The 18,087-nt window shown below is 48.3% G+C and overlaps 1 protein-coding gene across 7 annotated transcripts in view; it reads left to right on the top strand.

Moving 5' to 3' along the window:
• LOC121710080 (spectrin beta chain, non-erythrocytic 1) overlaps positions 1-18,087 on the top strand; it is an 87,893-nt gene that overhangs the window by 59,320 nt on the left and 10,486 nt on the right. For all 7 annotated transcript variants that reach the window (XM_042093960.1, XM_042093959.1, XM_042093963.1 and 4 more), the window contains 22 exons: positions 2,396-2,698; positions 3,697-3,850; positions 4,523-4,917; positions 5,672-5,776; positions 6,251-6,409; positions 6,752-6,963; positions 7,274-7,411; positions 7,742-7,961; positions 9,764-10,300; positions 10,916-11,118; positions 11,348-11,438; positions 11,576-11,722; positions 11,884-12,147; positions 12,545-12,769; positions 13,191-13,280; positions 13,584-13,880; positions 14,163-14,293; positions 15,019-15,223; positions 15,742-16,116; positions 16,406-16,650; positions 16,759-16,897; positions 17,476-17,560. In XM_042093960.1, coding sequence (XP_041949894.1) covers positions 2,396-2,698; positions 3,697-3,850; positions 4,523-4,917; positions 5,672-5,776; positions 6,251-6,409; positions 6,752-6,963; positions 7,274-7,411; positions 7,742-7,961; positions 9,764-10,300; positions 10,916-11,118; positions 11,348-11,438; positions 11,576-11,722; positions 11,884-12,147; positions 12,545-12,769; positions 13,191-13,280; positions 13,584-13,880; positions 14,163-14,293; positions 15,019-15,223; positions 15,742-16,116; positions 16,406-16,650; positions 16,759-16,897; positions 17,476-17,560 — 4,720 coding nt within the window. The remainder of the gene's footprint in view (positions 1-2,395; positions 2,699-3,696; positions 3,851-4,522; positions 4,918-5,671; positions 5,777-6,250; positions 6,410-6,751; positions 6,964-7,273; positions 7,412-7,741; positions 7,962-9,763; positions 10,301-10,915; positions 11,119-11,347; positions 11,439-11,575; positions 11,723-11,883; positions 12,148-12,544; positions 12,770-13,190; positions 13,281-13,583; positions 13,881-14,162; positions 14,294-15,018; positions 15,224-15,741; positions 16,117-16,405; positions 16,651-16,758; positions 16,898-17,475; positions 17,561-18,087) is intronic.

Raw genomic sequence — 18,087 nt, 5'->3', positions numbered from 1 at the left:
AAAAAGGCTACGTTGTTTGTTGCTGCTACCCACGTTATCTCCAGTGGAGAAATGTTGCTTATTCTGGGAAATGTTTAGTTTCTTTTTCTTTTAGCCCACGGTTCAATGATACAGTTTAATTGTGCCGGAAATTATCAGCGGACCAGCAATCTCCTCGTCGAGGAGGCCCTAACCCTGCAGATTATAGACAGAGAAAGCATAGGCCTACTGTATGCTTTGGGTAAAGAACACAGTTGCATGTCCAGTGTACACAGAGAATGACAGTGTCTTGGAGCTGCCGCACCCCCACAACTCCACTTCCAATGTCACTGATTCCGACAGATAGGCCTACGCCCGACACTTCTGCTTTTTATCTGGGGGTGGTGGAGTTGACCGGACAGACTTCAGACGTTACCAATTTATCATCATCCATCGTGTCTGGCCTCTAAAAAACTTTTAAGGCTAGTCTGCCTGGGCCTGGCCATGTTTGAACCGCCTCACTCATTTGTTTAACATGGACATTTTAAGTGTGCGCTTCTTATTTGAAATGCAGCATAGGCTATGCGTGTTGTTTAATAGCCTACTTTTCAAACGGTAGAGCCTGTTCGTTTAAAAACATAGCCAGAGGACGTATAATATAGGCTTACATAATAAGGCTTATTCTGAAATTCAGATTGCGTTAGGGGACGGGATTATTAGCCAATTTCAATCGGACAATTTGACCGGAGAGATTTAATTTTGTCGGACATTTCATTTTTTTTTCGGCCAATGTCTGGTAATTACCGGACAACGGAAACCCTGATACACACACCTCATATCCTGCCAGAAACCAGGTTCTGTCATGTGATAGTTGCCATGGTAACAGCACAGAGTGAGGACAAAAAGCAAGATACTAATGGTGGGAGATGCTATTATAATGTACCTCCTAACATTAATGATCACATTAATGATCAGTCATTGAAGAACCCACAACTCGTTCTCACATTAACCTAAAAATACCTCTCCTCCCCCTCTGTCTACTAGCTGGGTTTTCATCTCTTAATGGCAGTTATGGCAAATAGCAGCACAGAGCTCATGCCTCCCCCACACATCCTCAGGGTGCTGCTTACCTAAAATAGCCCTCTCTCATCTCCGTGCTTCCCAATCTGTGGATGTGTGTGTGTGGGGGCGTGTGTCGTGGGAGCAGATCTCCTGGCGTCAGTGCTGAAGGTGGAGAGGTGGGCCCAGAGCCCAGGTGTGGTGGTGGGCATGTCTGTGGCACTGGCCCTCATTAGGGGCAGCGCTGGAGCCTGGCCTGGAGCTTGGAGGCCCTCTGTGCCCAGCTGACTGGTGTCCACCGCCACAGCCATGCAGGTGGCAGGCAGTAGCTCAGCAGCACTAACGAGAGAGAGAGAGAGAGAGAGAGAGAGAGAGAGAGAGAGACAGGATGTGTAGAGAGGGAGGAGAAGAATTGAGAGAGAGGGAGAGCAACTGAGAGAAGGCAGGAAGAAAGAGAGAGTAGAGAAGGAGGGCATACAGAGAGAGAGAGAGAGAGGATAGAGGAAGAGAGAAAGAGGGAGTTTGAAGAGAGGAGGCGGGAGATGGAGGCAGAGTTGAAAAGAAGATGGAGTGTGGAGGTGGAGGAGAGCGAGGGCTCAGAGAGACGTTTGGAGGAAACCTCTGAGTGGAAGGGACCACATGGGGCTGAGCCTGGGGGAGGAGAGAGCAGAGAAGAGCCAAAGCAGACTAAATGAAAGATAAAAGAGGTGTACAAACTGGACAGAGTTTGATCAAAGATCCTTAATATACAATCATTTATCAACCGTCTCTGGTTTGATCTTTCTCATGGAACTCTCCTTCATCTCCCTCGGAGTGTGCCGGTCCTACAGCCCAAACTGTCAGGAGGCATCTTCAACCCCACGCTTTCTAAAAAAAATGCTCAGCTTACCAACTTGTTCTCTCAGCACTCATTTATCATTGTATTGTTAAAGGTGCTGAAAGATATCGGAAACAATGATTACATTTCACCATGTTCCTTGAGATTGTCCTGGTAAAAATAGAGCAGGACAGCAGAGAGAACATTGACTGCCATCCATGTTCTAATTATGGACTCAAGTGGGCAGTGGATGAAGCACAACATTTTGGTTCTCCGTTACAAATGGACAGAGGCTTCGGGCCAGAATTTCAGGGTAATTTCTAGGGAATTAATATGACAGATTAAGATGGATCCGCAAGCATTTGTTTTTATGGATGAACAAGAGCCTTTAGAGGGCCATTTCCAGTTCAGTAATATTCTGATGTGCGCACACTTCAGTAGCAGCAGCATAGTAATACTGCATTTACCACATTTATACCTCACTTTGCAGTCCAGTAGCTGGGATATCGACCACCTCTCTAAAGCCCTTTAATCCCATCCTCTCTCTCTCTCTATCTGCAGGACAACTTCGGCTGTGATCTGGGTGCGGTGGAGGCGGCCACGCGGAAGCACGAGGCCATCGAGACGGACATCGGCGCGTACGGCGAGCGCGTGGCGGCCGTGGAGGCGGTGGCCCGCGAGCTGGAAAAGGAGAGCTACCACGAGGTGCGGCGCATCGTGGCACGGCGCGACAACGTCCTGCGGCTCTGGGAGTACCTGAAGGAGCTGCTGGCGGCCCGCCGCGAGCGCCTCAACTCCCACCGTGACCTGCAGCGCCTCCTGCAGGAGATGAGATACATCATGGACTGGATGGCCGACATGAAGGTAACCCATGGCAACGAATTAAACACACCCTAACACACACATGCCAGCACAATACACACAATAATCACACAGAAGGCTATACAAAGTATGCTCATAAACTTCACTTCACACACATAAAGGGACTGTTTAACAGAAACATGTTGACAAAGGTACACTTTCATGTATTTGAATACATCATCTGATACTGAAACCAGCTGTAAAGGATACTTACACATGACAGGATACCAACACCAGGAGATAACATACACATACATCACAAAAGTGCACAGCATCAAAAAAGAGCTTAAGATGAAAGTCAAAGACAGATCAGCACAGAGACCTTTTGAAAAGCACATAAACATTCAGACTACAGACAGGTGACGTATAGAGCCCACATCAGTAAAAGGGTAGCTTAACAGTTTAAGAGTGAAGCTAAGGATTAAGGGTGTCTAAGTATATCACAGACACAGCGCAGGCCAATGAAATCATGTTAATGAGGGAAGTGGATCCCACACGGAAACTCACATTGCTGGCGACCTTCAACAGTGTCAATGACTTTGTTAAGAATTATGTTGGAGATGAACTACCTTGCTCATACCATGCATTGTGCCACATACATTCACATTTCAGCACTACTTTATTGGTGTGTTTTTATGACAGTCATGGTTATCATGTCTTGACTTACTGTGCATGGTTTACTATGACATAATGTTAGCATCATGGGGGGGGGGGGGGGGGGGGGTGGGTCAGGTTCTGTGTTCTAACAGCCATAAACCTGAAGAAATCATCTTGCTACTAAAAGAGTTTACGTTCACACAATTTTTCACACAAACTGCTTAAGTTTCCACTTTGCACAAGTGTATGACTGAAATGACACTGCATTTGGAGATGTTGCCATAACACTAAAACAGTAAACGACGGCACATGCACCTGAGTTAGTATTTGTTTTTAACCATGGTGACCAGCTGTTGTGAATGTTATATGCTGCTCTGTGAGCTGACTTCCTGTGTGTGTTCCAGGGGCGGCTGCAGAGTCAGGACAGCGGTAAGCATCTGCACGATGTGGAGGACCTGCTGCAGAAACACAACCTGGTGGAGGCCGACATCTCCGCTCAGGCCGAGAGGATCAAAGCAGTGCAGGCCAATGCACAGCGCTTCACCTCTGATGGACAGAGTGAGTTTGCACACATACACACACACACACACACACACACACACACACACACACACACACACACACACACACACACATACACACATACAGAAAAACAATAGGCCACTGAGCAGCATTTTACATCAATAGTAGAGTTTTAGCATGTTATTACATGGAGGCTCAGAAACAGCATAAACACAGTACATACTGTTTCACACAGGCACATACACATACATACATAAACATATTTTCACACTATACAATACAGCAGTGTTTCTCAAACTTTTACAGACCAAGGACCACTTAACCATTAGAAAAAAGCTCACGGACCACCTAGCTAATAGACACAATAGGCCTACTCACTGAACCACCTTGCTTATTGTCTTTGCACCTTGCTTATTGTGTCAGAGGATTCATATGAAATAAATTGGCATGGCTTACATAGGCAGTATTGCAGAACTTTGGTTTTACATACAAGTTGGTTCAATATTGCAAACAACTCATCTATATTATTTTTTACAACATCTGCTCGCGGACCACTTGGGATAGCTTGCGGACCACCAGTGGTCCCCGGACCACACTTTGAGAAACACTGCAATACAGCATGCAACAATCACACAGACATGCTTACACTGAACTAGAGCAACACGTTCACCTGAATCTTGCATGTCCACTCTCCCCTTCCCCCTCCAGTCTATAAGCCGTGCGACCCCGCACTGGTCAGTGAGAAGGAGGTCCAGCTGGGCCAGGCCTACGAGGAGCTGGGCCTGCTGGCCGGCTCGCGCCGCGCCCGTCTGGAGGAGTCGCGGCGCCTCTGGCAGTTCCTGTGGGAGCTGGGCGAGGAGGCGGCGTGGATCCGCGAGCAGGAGCAGATCCTGGCCGGCGGCGACTGCGGACGCGACCTCTCGTCGGCGCTGCACCTGCTCAGCAAGCACGAGGCCTTCCGCGACGAGATGGCCGCCCGCTACGGCCCGCTGGGCCACAGCATCGCCTCTGGCGAGCAGCTGGTGCGGGAGGGTCACTCCGGTGCGACCGAAGTGACCGAGCGGATCGCCGACGTGCGCGCCCAGTGGGCTCACTTGGAGGAGGTGAGGCGGAATGCAGGGGAGGGAGGAAAATAAATAGAACAATAGAAAGAATAGAACAATGGCAAATATAAAGACAGGAACGAAAAGGATAATGAAGAGATAAGACATATTATTGTTCCACAACAACTGGAGTCGATTTGGATGAAATGAATGCAAATGTGAAGCAAGTCAATTTGAATGTAAGAATAATTGCAAGGAGAGCAGTGGAAGAGTAAAGAATGAGTTGGAGAGACAGGGAGAGTGAGTTAAGAATAGCACAGGGAATGATGGATGGATTCAGGTACAGAAATTAATGAAGGTCCGTCCCAGTGGTGTGTGATGATGCGAGTTGAGGATTATCTGCTAATAGAGTATTTAGCAGTAAGACGGACAGACGGTTGAGAGGAGAGAAGGAGCAACAGCAGAATGAAGAAAGGAAGAGTCGGATACTGTGATGGAGAGAGAGAGAGAGAGAGAGAGAGAGAGAGAGATGGAAGAAAAGCCATTTGTTGGTGACTTAGAGAAGATCCATTGGGCTGAATTTGTTCAGCTGTGTCCAATGTTTAATGAATGTATAATCCTCTGCAAAACAACAGATTGTAATGGCTTTTCTAATTAGAAGCACTATGTACTGAAGGCTGAATGTCTCCATGGAGACTAACCTTCTACTGCTCTCTGTCCTTCTTTTTTTAATCTTTTTTTCTCCCTCTCTTCTGTCTGTCCCTCACTTTCGGTCACTGTCCTCCCTCCCTCCCTCTCGGACCCCTCACCCCAGACGTCCCTGCTCAGGGAACAGAGTCTGAAGGAGTCGGTGGCCCTGCACCAGTTCCAGACTGATGCCAATGACATGGAGGCCTGGATCATGGAGACACTCCGACAGGTGACACTGCTGTTACTGCTGCCGCCACCAGCACACACACCAACCAAGCTGTGGAAGCCCATAATAGCAAGCCAACAGTAACTGAAGTGTTGGGCTGATACATTTGTCGTAGTACTTTTGCACTCTCTCTGTAGCAGTACTACAACAGAGGTGCGTTCAAATTCCTTGAACAGAGGTGAACGTTCGTGGCGAACATGTTTGTCTAAACAGATAGATTTGAACGATTTTGTGTAAACATTCCATCTCAATGGTAACTCTCCGTCCAACTCCCAACATGTTTGCAGAGAACTACCTTCTCATTGTTGGCGAGTGTTTGCAAACGTTCACAGAAAACTGATGGCAAACAGTTTGCAAACATTCGCCTGTGTGAATTTGCACGCACCTGCGTTGTAACTGTTCAGTAGGGGGATTCTAAGTGTGTAGTATTGGTCTTGTAACAGTGCAGTAAGTGTGTGTTGTGTGTGTGGGCCGCAGGTGTCTAGTCAGGAGGTGGGCCATGACGAGTTCTCCACCCAGACTCTGGCCCGCAAGCAGAGGGAGGTGGAGGAGGAGATCCAGAGCCACCGCCCTCTCATCGACTCCCTGCACGAGCAGGCCCTCGCACTGCCCGCATCCTTCACACGCTCACCGCAGGTAAAACGCACGCACGCACGCACGCACGCACGCACACACACACACACACACACACACACATACACACTGCAGGTAGCACTCATACACACCTGCATTCATTAATGTTTATGAAATTATTCTTTGGATTGCTTTTACTGGCAGGGCAATATCTTTATTTTTATTGCCAAAGTAGTAAACAGACTGACACCAAAACTAAACCTGCAATATAATTCTTATCTCTCTCTCATTTCCTATCACTTCCTTGCACTTATTGGTGTCATTCTTTTTCACACACTATTCTCTCCTCGCTCCCTTTCTCTCTCTCTCTCTCTTTCCCTCTCTCTCTCTCTCTCTCTCTATCAGGTGGAGGGCCGTCTGCCTGCCATTGAGCAACGCTACGAGGAGCTGGAGTCGCTGTCGTCGGCGCGGCGCCGGGCCCTAGAGGGCGCTCTGGCGCTCTACCGCATGTTCAGCGAGGCCGGCGCCTGCCAGCTGTGGGTGGAGGAGAAGGAGCAGTGGCTCCACAGCATGGAGATCCCCACCAAGCTGGAGGACCTGGAGGTGGTGCAGCAGAGGTGAGGGAGAAGGGGAGGGAGAGAAAGAGCAAGTGAAGGAGAGGATGAGAGCGGGAGAGGGGGAAGATAAGGGAAGGGTAGGGAGATTGAAGTTGATCTCAACAAAGGAAGATCAATGACTTAGGCAAACAGCGTTGATTAATGATTATATGACGAATAGCACCCTCTAGTGTCAGATAAGTGTATGCGTGGAGAAGAGATGGGGTGATGGATGACTAATATAGGGGGAGCAGATGATGTGTTTGGGCTTTAGAGTGGAGGGGAGATGTTTGTGGGATGATTTGATTTCTCTATTTGTGTTCCTCTCCAGGTTTGAGACTCTGGAGCCAGAGATGAATAATCTAGGCACTCGCGTGACAGATGTCAACCAGGTGGCACAACAGCTGCTGAAGTCCGACGACCGCAGCAAAACCCAGATTAACCAGACACAAGACCAGCTCAATAACAGGTCTGTGGGAAACACACACAGCAATCACACACACTTCCACTCAGTATAGATGCTGTTAAAACATGTTTACAACACACACACACGCATACTCACATACACTCCTTTGACCACCACCTAAAAATTCTGGATTTGTTTTGCTAATGTGGATTTAAGAATCTTACTTAATCGTATCATTTGTATATCTAAGTAGTTTTATTTCTTTGTTTTAATCTCCAATTTATTTAGATTTCTTATACTTTTTTGCCATATTATAGCCATAGATGCTGACCTGGCATTAAACTATTAAACCATAACTACTCCTCCTCTGACTCTCCTCCTGTGTCTCCTCAGGTGGAAGGAGTTCCAGCGGCTGGCTGACCAGAAGAAGCAGGCCCTGGAGTCTGCCCTCAACATCCAGAACTACCACCTGGAGTGCAACGAGATCCAATCGTGGATGAAGGAGAAGACCAAGGTGATCGAGTCCACCCAGGGCCTGGGCAACGACCTGGCCGGCGTCATGGCCCTGCAGCGCAAGCTCACCGGCATGGAGCGAGACCTGGAGGCCATTCAGGTAAAGCACACCTGAGAACCACAGGTTTATGTAGAGCATTCAGCTGAAGCACTTCTGAAAACAAGATCGCACATAGACCTTATGGGAAAATCACACCTTAGGTCATACAAGTAAACTACACCTTTGTAAACCACACCTTGAAACTACAGGTTTCTTAGACTAGGCAGGTAAAGCACACCACATACCACAAACCAAATATCATGTAGGTCCTACAGGTGACTGACATATGATAACTGAAGCTTACCTAAGGCATACAGGTGACCTGAGACTACAGGTTGCACACAACTCTCAGGTAAAGCACACCTTAGACTGAAAGTTACGCCAAAGGTTGTGTCACTCTCACGTTAACAAATCTGAGAGTTCAGACTGGGTGAAGTTAGCCATACACTGGCTGATCACACATCTAAACCAGACATTACGTGTACAGGTAAAAAACCACAGACTGAACTACAGATTACGTGGACCGTCAGGTTAAATTAGACCTGTGAATAAGACATATGGGTTGTAGGGGTTGCCAGACAGGTAATACAAACCCAAGGCGGAGACAAAATGTTCCCTGGAGAAAGAGGGAGCCTGTTTCTACCCAGTGTGGCAGGAAGTCATTATGCCTGCTAGATACGGTGGGACGTGTTGACATGCTCCTTTGACAGCATATGATTTAGTTTGACATGGAGCATTAGCAGCTGACTCAAGATGGATGGCACCATGGCGGGGCTGGGGTGGGAGGCCAGACACTACATTATGCAGCTTTGAGAAACATCCTGTGAGAAGAACTCAAAAGTAGTATAACTCAGGCTTACACTGGCTTATTTGTTCCCTAGAATGCAAATTTGTGTTATCATATTCATTGGTATGACTCAACTGTGAAAAGAGGTTACATGCAGAGGAAGAGAAGCAGAGAGCATTAGAAAGTCAACACCATCTTAGTAAAATAAAGTAAAGACCCACTGAATGACATTTTTTCTTTCATTTTTTTGTGAAGTTAACAGTGATTCCTACTGTTGTTTGTTAGAGATTCCCCAGACTGAAGGGAAATGGCACCTTGATAAGGATCACATTCTGCAGAGGCTATTGATGCCTTAGACAAATGCTGACGGGGTTCTAGTGGTTTGACAGCATGTCTGACATACTGACAGTTTGTTGCGTAATGTCTGACTTTACGTGCATCTGGACACCATATCCTTTCCTGTCAGTTAGTAGTTATTCTGCTCAATGACAAATGATGCTCTCCAGAGCTGGAGTAATATGTTAGGAATGTTTGGGAATGCTTGTGGGCAATGCATAGCAACCTAAACAACTGTAGGATAAATAATCAAGTGAAAATGAACATAGAAAGTGGAGGATAAAGACATGATGATTTTTTAAATATATATATATAGTTTGGTTCCAAAGCTATATCTCCATCAACTTTAAAATGTCAGGCTATTTAATTGTGTATTTCAGGTAATATCAATCAAATTGCAGTTTATGTTGTTTTGATTGAGTAAAGATAAATCAAGTAACAATACCCAATTACATTTTAACTCAAATTACTTGGAAAACAAAATGTAAAAAAAAAAATATTTATGAAAAATCATTAAAATGGTGGATATAGCGTTTTGGAACCAAACTCTTCATATATTTTTATATTATTTATTTATTTAATATTTCAGTCAATTTATTTAATAATGTGACAATGTAATTGAATTTTATAAAATGTTGTAATGACTTGTAGATGTGTAATGAAATGTGTATAAGAGTAAAGTCCCATGTTCCAGTTTTGAGATGAAATTCTTCTCATGATGCCCTGTGGCCCCCTGCAGGGTAAGCTGGACGATCTGCGGAAGGAGGCAGAGAAGCTGACCGAGGAGCACCCGGACCAGGCCCAGGAGATCCAGATGCGCCTGGCCGAGATCCAGGACGTGTGGGAGGAGCTCAATGCCACCATGAAGAAGCGCGAGGAGTCTCTGGGCGAAGCGTCCAAGCTGCAGGGCTTCCTGCGCGACCTGGACGACTTCCAGTCGTGGCTGTCGCGCACGCAGACGGCCGTGGCGTCCGAGGACATCCCCACGTCGATGGCCGAGGCCGAGCAGCTGCTCACGCAGCACGAGGCCATCAAGAACGAGGTGGACAACTACCGCGAGGACTACGAGCGCATGCGCGCCACGGGGGCCGAAGTGACCCAGGGCCAGACGGACGCCCAGCACATGTTCCTGGCCCAGCGGCTTCAGGCGCTGGACACAGGCTGGCACGAGCTACGTCGCATGTGGGAGAACCGCCACGCGCTGCTGGCCCAGGCCTTCGACTTCCAGACGTTCCTGAGGGACGCCAAGCAGGCCGAGGGCTTCCTCAACAGCCAGGTGAGGGAGGGGAGGATGCTGAAGGAAGGAATGGAAGTAGAATGGGAATGTATGAGAGAGACTGAGAACAGATGCATGTGTATGGATGGAGATATGGGTGGGACATGATTGATGATTTGGAGGAAGGGGCACAGAATGAAGGATGAAAGAAGACAAAAGTGTGTGTGTGTGTGTGTGTTGTGTGTGTGTGTGTGTACAGAAGCATAGAAATATGGATTGAGGGAGTGTGCGAGTGTGGGGGAAAGACATAAGTAAGTGTAAAAGAGTGTAAAAGGGTTTGGGAGGAAATATGTGGAGCATTTGAGGAAGTCAGTGGAGGAGTGTGAGGTGAAGAACGGGAGGGAGATGGAGCGTGTGATGGTGAGAAGTGATGTATTTGCCTAATGGGAGAGAGGACTGCGTGAGAAAGGGAGGCCCATTCAAAGAAAAATGCTGAGACTTTAGAAACACTGTTAGCGAACAAAGCATTGCATTTCTAGGATATCTGTAAACATAATGACTTGTATTGTAAATGCAGAGAATGAAATGAGAGAACTGATGTCTCAACCAGCAAAAAAATAGTTTTTCTGAGTTTCTGATTAGACTTGTCCTTCTGTCTCTGCCTCCCCTTTCCAGGAGTATGTGCTGTCCCACACAGAGATGCCCTCGAGCCTGCAGGGGGCGCTAGAGGCCATTAAGAAGCACGATGACTTCATGACCACCATGGAGGCCAGCGAGGAGAAGATCAACGGTGTGGTCGAGGCCGGCCGCCGCCTCGTCTCCGATGGCAACGCCAATGCTGACAAGATCCAGGAGAAGGCCGACTCCATCCAGGATAGGTGAAGCGTGGATTTTATACGAAAACTTTTTTATTTTAAAAAGTATTTATTCTCATTAAAACATTTTTGAGGATTATTATGTCTTATTGTATGTGTACAATATACAGACCTCTACACAGTGAAATAGACTCTATTGACTAGATGGGTGCATCAGGTGTGGTGTCTTGATTTAAAAATATAAACATTGTCACTAATTTAGACTTTCCTCTTGAATGCCTCTGATTATCAGGCACCAGAAGAATAAGGAGACGGCCAGCGAGCTCCTGGCCAAACTGAAGGACAACAGAGAGCTGCAGCACTTCCTCCAGGATGGACAGGAGGTAGGACGATCAGCTGACCAAGCTCACACTGACTCAGGATTTCACTTTGCATTTAAATGAACAATAACATATCTCTCTCTCCATCCATCCCTCCCTCTCTCCCTGCCTCCCTCCCTCGCTCTCTTCTTTCTCTCCAGCTCACTCTCTGGATTAACGAGAAGATGCTGACGGCTCAGGACATGTCCTATGACGAGGCCCGTAACCTCCACAGCAAGTGGCAGAAGCACCAGGCCTTCATGGCAGAGCTGGCCTCCAACAAGGACTGGCTGGACAAGATCGACAAGGTACCACAGCCCTGCCTCATCCTATGATGGACAGACCTCCATGTGGGCTTGGCCTCTGTGACATGCCTGTTACCACCTTTTTTTGCATAACTTTCCGCATTAATTTCTCTCTCTCTTTCTCTCTCTTTCTCTTTCTCTCACTCTCTCTCTGTCTATCTCAGGAGGGTCAGGCCCTGGTCAGTGAGAAGCCCGAGCTGGAGCCGGTGGTGCGCCAGACGCTGGAGGGTCTGCAGAAGCAGTGGGAGGAGCTGGAGAGCACCACGCGCACCAAGGCCCAGTGTCTGTTCGACGCCAACCGGGCCGAGCTGTTCACGCAGAGCTGCTCAGCGCTGGACACCTGGCTCCAGAACCTCTCCTCGCAGCTGCAGAGCGACGACTTCGGCAAGGACCTCACCAGCGTCAACATCCTGCTCAAGAAGCACCAGGTGCGCCACCTGCTGGTCGCTACTGAGTACGGCACAGCGATTACTTATAGGCATGATGGGCAGAATGACAAGAGAGGGCAAAACAAGATGGACATCATTCTCTCCTGCTAACTTCTCTGTCTGCCCTCTCCTCCTCAACCCTCTCTTCTCTGATCGGTGTTGGGAGACCTCCTCTTCTGTTGTCTCTCTCCTCTCTGTTCCATCTTTTCATCTCTCATCCCTCCTTTCCTCCTCTCCTCTCCTGTCCTCTTCTCTTCTCCCTTCCTCATGCCTCCCCTCCTCCTCTCCTGTTGTCTCTCTTCTCTCCATTCTATCTTTTCATCTCTCATCCCTCTCCTCTCCTGTCCTCTTCTCTTCTCCCCTCCCTTCCTCCTCTCCTCTCCTGTTCTCCTCTCAGATGCTGGAGCACCAGATGGAGGTGCGTGAGAAGGAGGTGCAGTCGCTGCAGTCTCAGGCGCTGGCCCTGGCCCAAGAGGATTCTGGGATAGCGGAGGTGGACGGCCAGCAGCGGCGCGTGGCCGACAGCTTCTCCCAGCTGCAGGACCCCCTGCACCTCCGACGCCAGCAGCTCCTCGCCTCCAAGGAGGCGCACCAGTTCAACAGAGACCTGGAGGACGAGATTGTGAGTTCCCCCTCTTATCTTAACATCTGTGGGATTACCGTAATTTCCCAAATATTAGCCGCAGTTTATACATTGATTTTGTTACATTGATCAGCTATGAGGTTAATACACGGGGGCAGGTTGTTGTTTTTTTTACTTGCATAAAACACTGTCTGCGGTTTATACACAATGCGGCTAACACACAGGAAATTACTGTACATTATCATCATGTCATTACTTCTGTCTGCTGACCATTACATACTCTGTGCTACTAGCCTTGGTGACCCTTGTGACTTGACTGAACTACTGTATATGTGACTTGATTTACGCTGTGTACACTGCCCAATTAGTTCTTAGAACAAACATCTAACGTTACATAGAGATTTATTTCGAGTGTTTGTCTGAGTGTAGTCAGCGCACTGACTGTGTCTGCCCCTCTTAGTTATGGGTGAAGGAGAGGATGCCCCTGGCCACCTCCACAGACCATGGCAAAGACCTGCCCAGTGTGCAGCTCCTCATCAAGAAGAACCAGGTAAAGAGACGAGAGCGCCATCCGTTGGCTTGGATGACCCTTTACGGTTTCAAACATCTTATTTGGATCATCAGACCTCACAATCTTACTCCTCCTCCCTCTCTTCTCTCCTCCTTCTCTCCCTCCATCTTTTCTCTCTTCTGCCCTCCCCTACTACACTTCCTTGACCCCCCCCCCCCTCTCCCCTCCATTAACACCCCACCATTCATCTTTCCCTCCCTCTGCTCTTTCTCTTCATGTCTTTCACTTCCTGGCTCCTGCCGCCTCCTCTTTTCTCCATCCTCTTCTCCTACCCGTGTCCAGACTCTCCAGAAGGAGATCCAGGGCCACCAGCCCCGCATCGATGACATCCTGGCCCACGGCCGGAGCATGGCGTCGGGCACGGACGGCAGCAGCGACGGCGCCGAGCGCCACGCGGCGCTGGAGGGCCGTCTGGGCGAGCTGGGCGAGCAGTGGGCGCACCTCATCGCCGAGACGGACGAGCGGCACTCGCGGCTGCAGGAGGCCAACCGGGCGCAGCAGTTCTACGCCGACGCCGCTGAGGCCGAGGCCTGGATGGGCGAGCAGGAGCTGCACATGATGTCTGAGGAGAAGGCCAAGGTGTGTGTGTGTGTGTGTTAGAAATGTGTGGATCAAGATTCATGTTCAACTGGGCTCTGTAAGCACTTTGATATATATTCACTATGGCAATGAGTAAATAAAATGTCATTTAAATTGAATTCTTTGTGTATAATGATGGGTGATGTTGTGTGAGTGTGTGAAGCATTCATATGCTGCACAATAACTGCATACTACTAACACACCAGTGTGCGTATGGACGTATGGTACTGTGGTTGGTGTGCCACTATAGCCGTTTGAACTGCTGTGGTGCTGTTGGTGCAGGATGAGCAGAGTGCGGTGGTGATGGTGAAGAAGCACCAGATCCTGGAGCAGGCACTGGAGGACTACGCCCAGACCATCCACCAGCTGGCCAACAGCAGCCGCTTCATGGTCACCAGTGAGCACCCCGAGAGGTGAGCACAGGGAATGGCACCCCATGCAGGGCCACCAGGAAAACCTACGTGGCAATATACTAAATGACTTAAGTGTAGATGGAGATGCATTGACAACATCTTCATAGATACACACTCATAGATAGATTTAAAGAGTTTGGGTCCAAAACGCTATATCCACCATTTTAATGAATTTTGATTAAAAAAAAAAATGTTTACATAATGTTTTAATTTCCGTAGAGCTGTAATTAGGTATTGTTATTTGATCAAATCAAAACAACACAACTGCAATTTGATTGATATTACCTGAAATACACAATTTAATAGCCTGACTTTTTAATGTTTTTAAAAACGTAGATATAGCGTTTTGGAACCAGACTCTTCATTTATAGACATTCAAGCCTATTCATACTTTTCCTCCCTTACACCCCTCTCTCCCCTTCTTTATCTTCTACACCTCTCCCCCAACACCTACTTAAACACCATATCTCTTCCCTTCCTCACACTATCTCTCCATCTTCCCTTCTATCTAACACACTATCTCTCCATCTTCTCTTCTATCTAACACACGATCTCTCCATCTTCCCTTCTATCTAACACACGATCTCTCCATCTTCCCTTCTATCTAACACACTATCTCTCCATCTTCCCTTCTATCTAACACACTATCTTTCCATCTGTCATCCCTCCTTATCTCTCCATCTCTCTCTCTCTCTGTCCTTCCTCTCCTCTCCCTCGGTCCCCAGTGAGCGCATCACGCTGCGTCAGGCCCAGGTGGACAAGCTGTACGCGGGGCTGAAGGACCTGGCCGAGGAGCGGCGCGGTCGGCTGCAAGAACGCCTGCGACTCACGCAGCTCAAGCGCGAGGTGGACGACCTGGAGCAGTGGATCGCCGAGAGGGAGGTGGTGGCCGGATCCCACGAGCTCGGACAGGACATCGAGCACGTCACGGTACGGCTGGATCTGACACACACACACACACACACATACACACAGGGATCTGTCTACGTACAAAATAATGAGCTAAAGCAGGGCATTGTGCATGTCGTAGTCACTGGGATTGTCTAATAAAAACACGCCTGCACACTCACACACACATTCTCACACTCACTCACACACACACACACACACACACACACACACACACACACACACACAAATAATGAGCTGGAGCTAGACATTGATCACAGTGCAGTGACACTATGTGTGTGGCACACAAAAACAAAATTGACAAGACTGTTTGACAAGACTGTCCAATACGCAAACACGCCCACACACACAAAATAATGAGCAGGGTCCAAATTTAGAACAGAACAAATGCTCAATTCTGCTTCGCTGTCCAACTCTCACCCTTTCTATAGACTTTTCTGGCTGTTGCCTGATTAAGTGTGAAGTTAGTTTTACAATAATGGTCATTACAACAAATGTGAAACTCACACAGCCATCCTCCTGTTTGTCCCTCTTCTCAGATGCTGCGCGACAAGTTCCGCGAGTTCGCCCGCGACACCAGCACCATCGGTCAGGAGCGCGTGGACGCGGTCAACGGCCAGGCGGACGACCTGATCGAGTCGGGCCACCCGGAGAACGCCAGCGTGGCGGAGTGGAAGGACGGCCTGAATGAGGCGTGGGCCGACCTGCTGGAGCTGATCGACACGCGCACGCAGATGCTGGCGGCGTCCTACGAGCTGCACCGCTTCCACCAGGACGCCCGCGAGGCACTGGGACGCGTGCGCGAGAAGCGCGAGGCGCTCAGCTCCGACCTGGGACGCGACCTCAACACCGTGCAGCACCTGCACCGCCAGCACAACGCCTACGAGCACGACATCCAGGCACTCAGCGGACAGGTCAGGAGTGTGTGTGTGTGTAGATGAGGATGTATGCGTTGGATGGAGGGGATGTGTGGGTTTAAAGTGTGGATATGAGAAAGTTATCCATCTTGGAAAAAATGTGACATAAAAGTCTTCATCTTCTTCATTAGACTAATGGATAGTTCCATTTAATGATTTGAGCATTACACAAGTGTGTTAATATCCTCTTTGTACGTATTTGTGGTCTTCTGTACTGTACTGCATGAAGGAGTATATTCAGATTCTTATGTGAGCGCTCATTCATCTTGACCTTTGACCTCCACAGGTGACGCAGGTGCAAGACGACGCTGCCCGCTTGCAGAAGGCGTATGCCGGTGAGAAGGCTGACGACATCCACCGTCACGAACGTGCCGTCACCGAGGCGTGGGAGGGGCTTCTGGCAGCGGGCCAGGCCAGGCGACTGCTCCTATTGGACACCGTGGAGAAGTTCCGCTTTTTCAACATGGTGCGTGACCTCATGCTCTGGATGGACGGGGTTAACCTACAGATCCAATCACATGACAGTCCAAGGTGAGTGACACATACACTGACCAATGAGGTGATGACAACAGGAAGCATGTTTCTCTATTATTAATAGCAGTATGTGCTGAAGAGGAATAACATGGTGTGTGTTTTCAGGGATGTTTCATCTGCTGGGCTGGTCATTGCCAACCACCAGGACATCAAGTCTGAAATCGAGACCAGAGCAGACAGCTTTACCGCCTGCAATGAGATGGGCAACTCCCTCATCAACAACAACCACTACGCCGCAGATGAGGTGCATATCTTTGTGCCTAGTCACACACACGGCATTCCATAAAGCACATGCAATTACCTCTCACGTACAGACACAGACACACACACACACACACACATTAGAAGACATAGACATTAAAAGTCAGGCAAATCAGATTAAGACATTAAAAGTCAGGCAAATCCCACACACAGACATTTTTTGGTACTCCACAGTCAACAGAAACACACAAGCACACTGCACGCCATCGCCATTCTTTGACCTCACTGTGCACTTCTCTTGCAAAACATTGAAATTAGGCCCATTGACTTTCATAAACTCTGACTTTCATAAACACTCTGCTGTAGTCACAGAAGCCTTGCGTTTCTAGCGCTGCCCTGCCTTGATGTGGTCTTGAGTGATCTTCACTGTTGCACTTGGCCTGTTAGACTCTGGTTTTATGTGGTCTGGCAGTACAAAACAGTGCTTTGGGTGCTTTTATGTGCCATGGTGTCATCTGGCACAATGGGCTCTGCCTTTTTGAAGTGGTTTGGCAGTGTTGGGGGTTTTGAATGTGGTTCAGAAGTGCCCTTGTGTGATGTGGGTTTTCTTTGCTGGTGTAGATCCGGGAGAAGCTGGTCCAGCTCCAGGCGAAGAGAGACGAGATCAACCAGAAGTGGCAGGACAAGATGGACCACCTGCAGATCGGTACGTGTCTGTGCAGGGCCCGCAGCGGCTCACGCTGCCATAGACCTTCTGTCACTTTCACTGCCATGTTGGAGTGGCTCTGTGGCTCTCTGTCTCCCCCCTTTCTTCCTATCTACTCTTGTGTCTGTTCATCCACCCCTCTCCCCTCACCTCATTCATTGACTTCTTTACATCTCTATTAATCACCTCCTCTTGTCTCGTTCCTCTTCATCGAACACTCACTTGTCCTCCTCGTCTCCCCCTCAATCTTTTGCTTTATAACTGTGCTCCAATTCTTCTCCATTACCCACCTCTCTTACACTCTCATTTTTCTTTTTCTTTCTCTCAAGTCAAATAAAGCCTGTTCTGCATTAATGCATATTTTGATTGCTGACTGAGCCAAATGCTTAACCTAGATTATAAAGGTTAAACAGTATGGCACAAATCTTTCTCTTTTGTCAATGTGTTAGTTTACACTCTTATATCTCTCTCTGTCTCTCTCTCTCTCCATCTCTGTCTCTCTCTCTCTCTCTCTATCCCCCTCTCTC

This window comes from Alosa sapidissima, chromosome 5 (genome assembly GCF_018492685.1).
Source record: "Alosa sapidissima isolate fAloSap1 chromosome 5, fAloSap1.pri, whole genome shotgun sequence".
Taxonomy (NCBI): domain Eukaryota; kingdom Metazoa; phylum Chordata; class Actinopteri; order Clupeiformes; family Clupeidae; genus Alosa; species Alosa sapidissima.
Note: the sequence above shows the minus strand (reverse complement) of the source record. Positions and strands in the feature narration are given on the sequence as shown.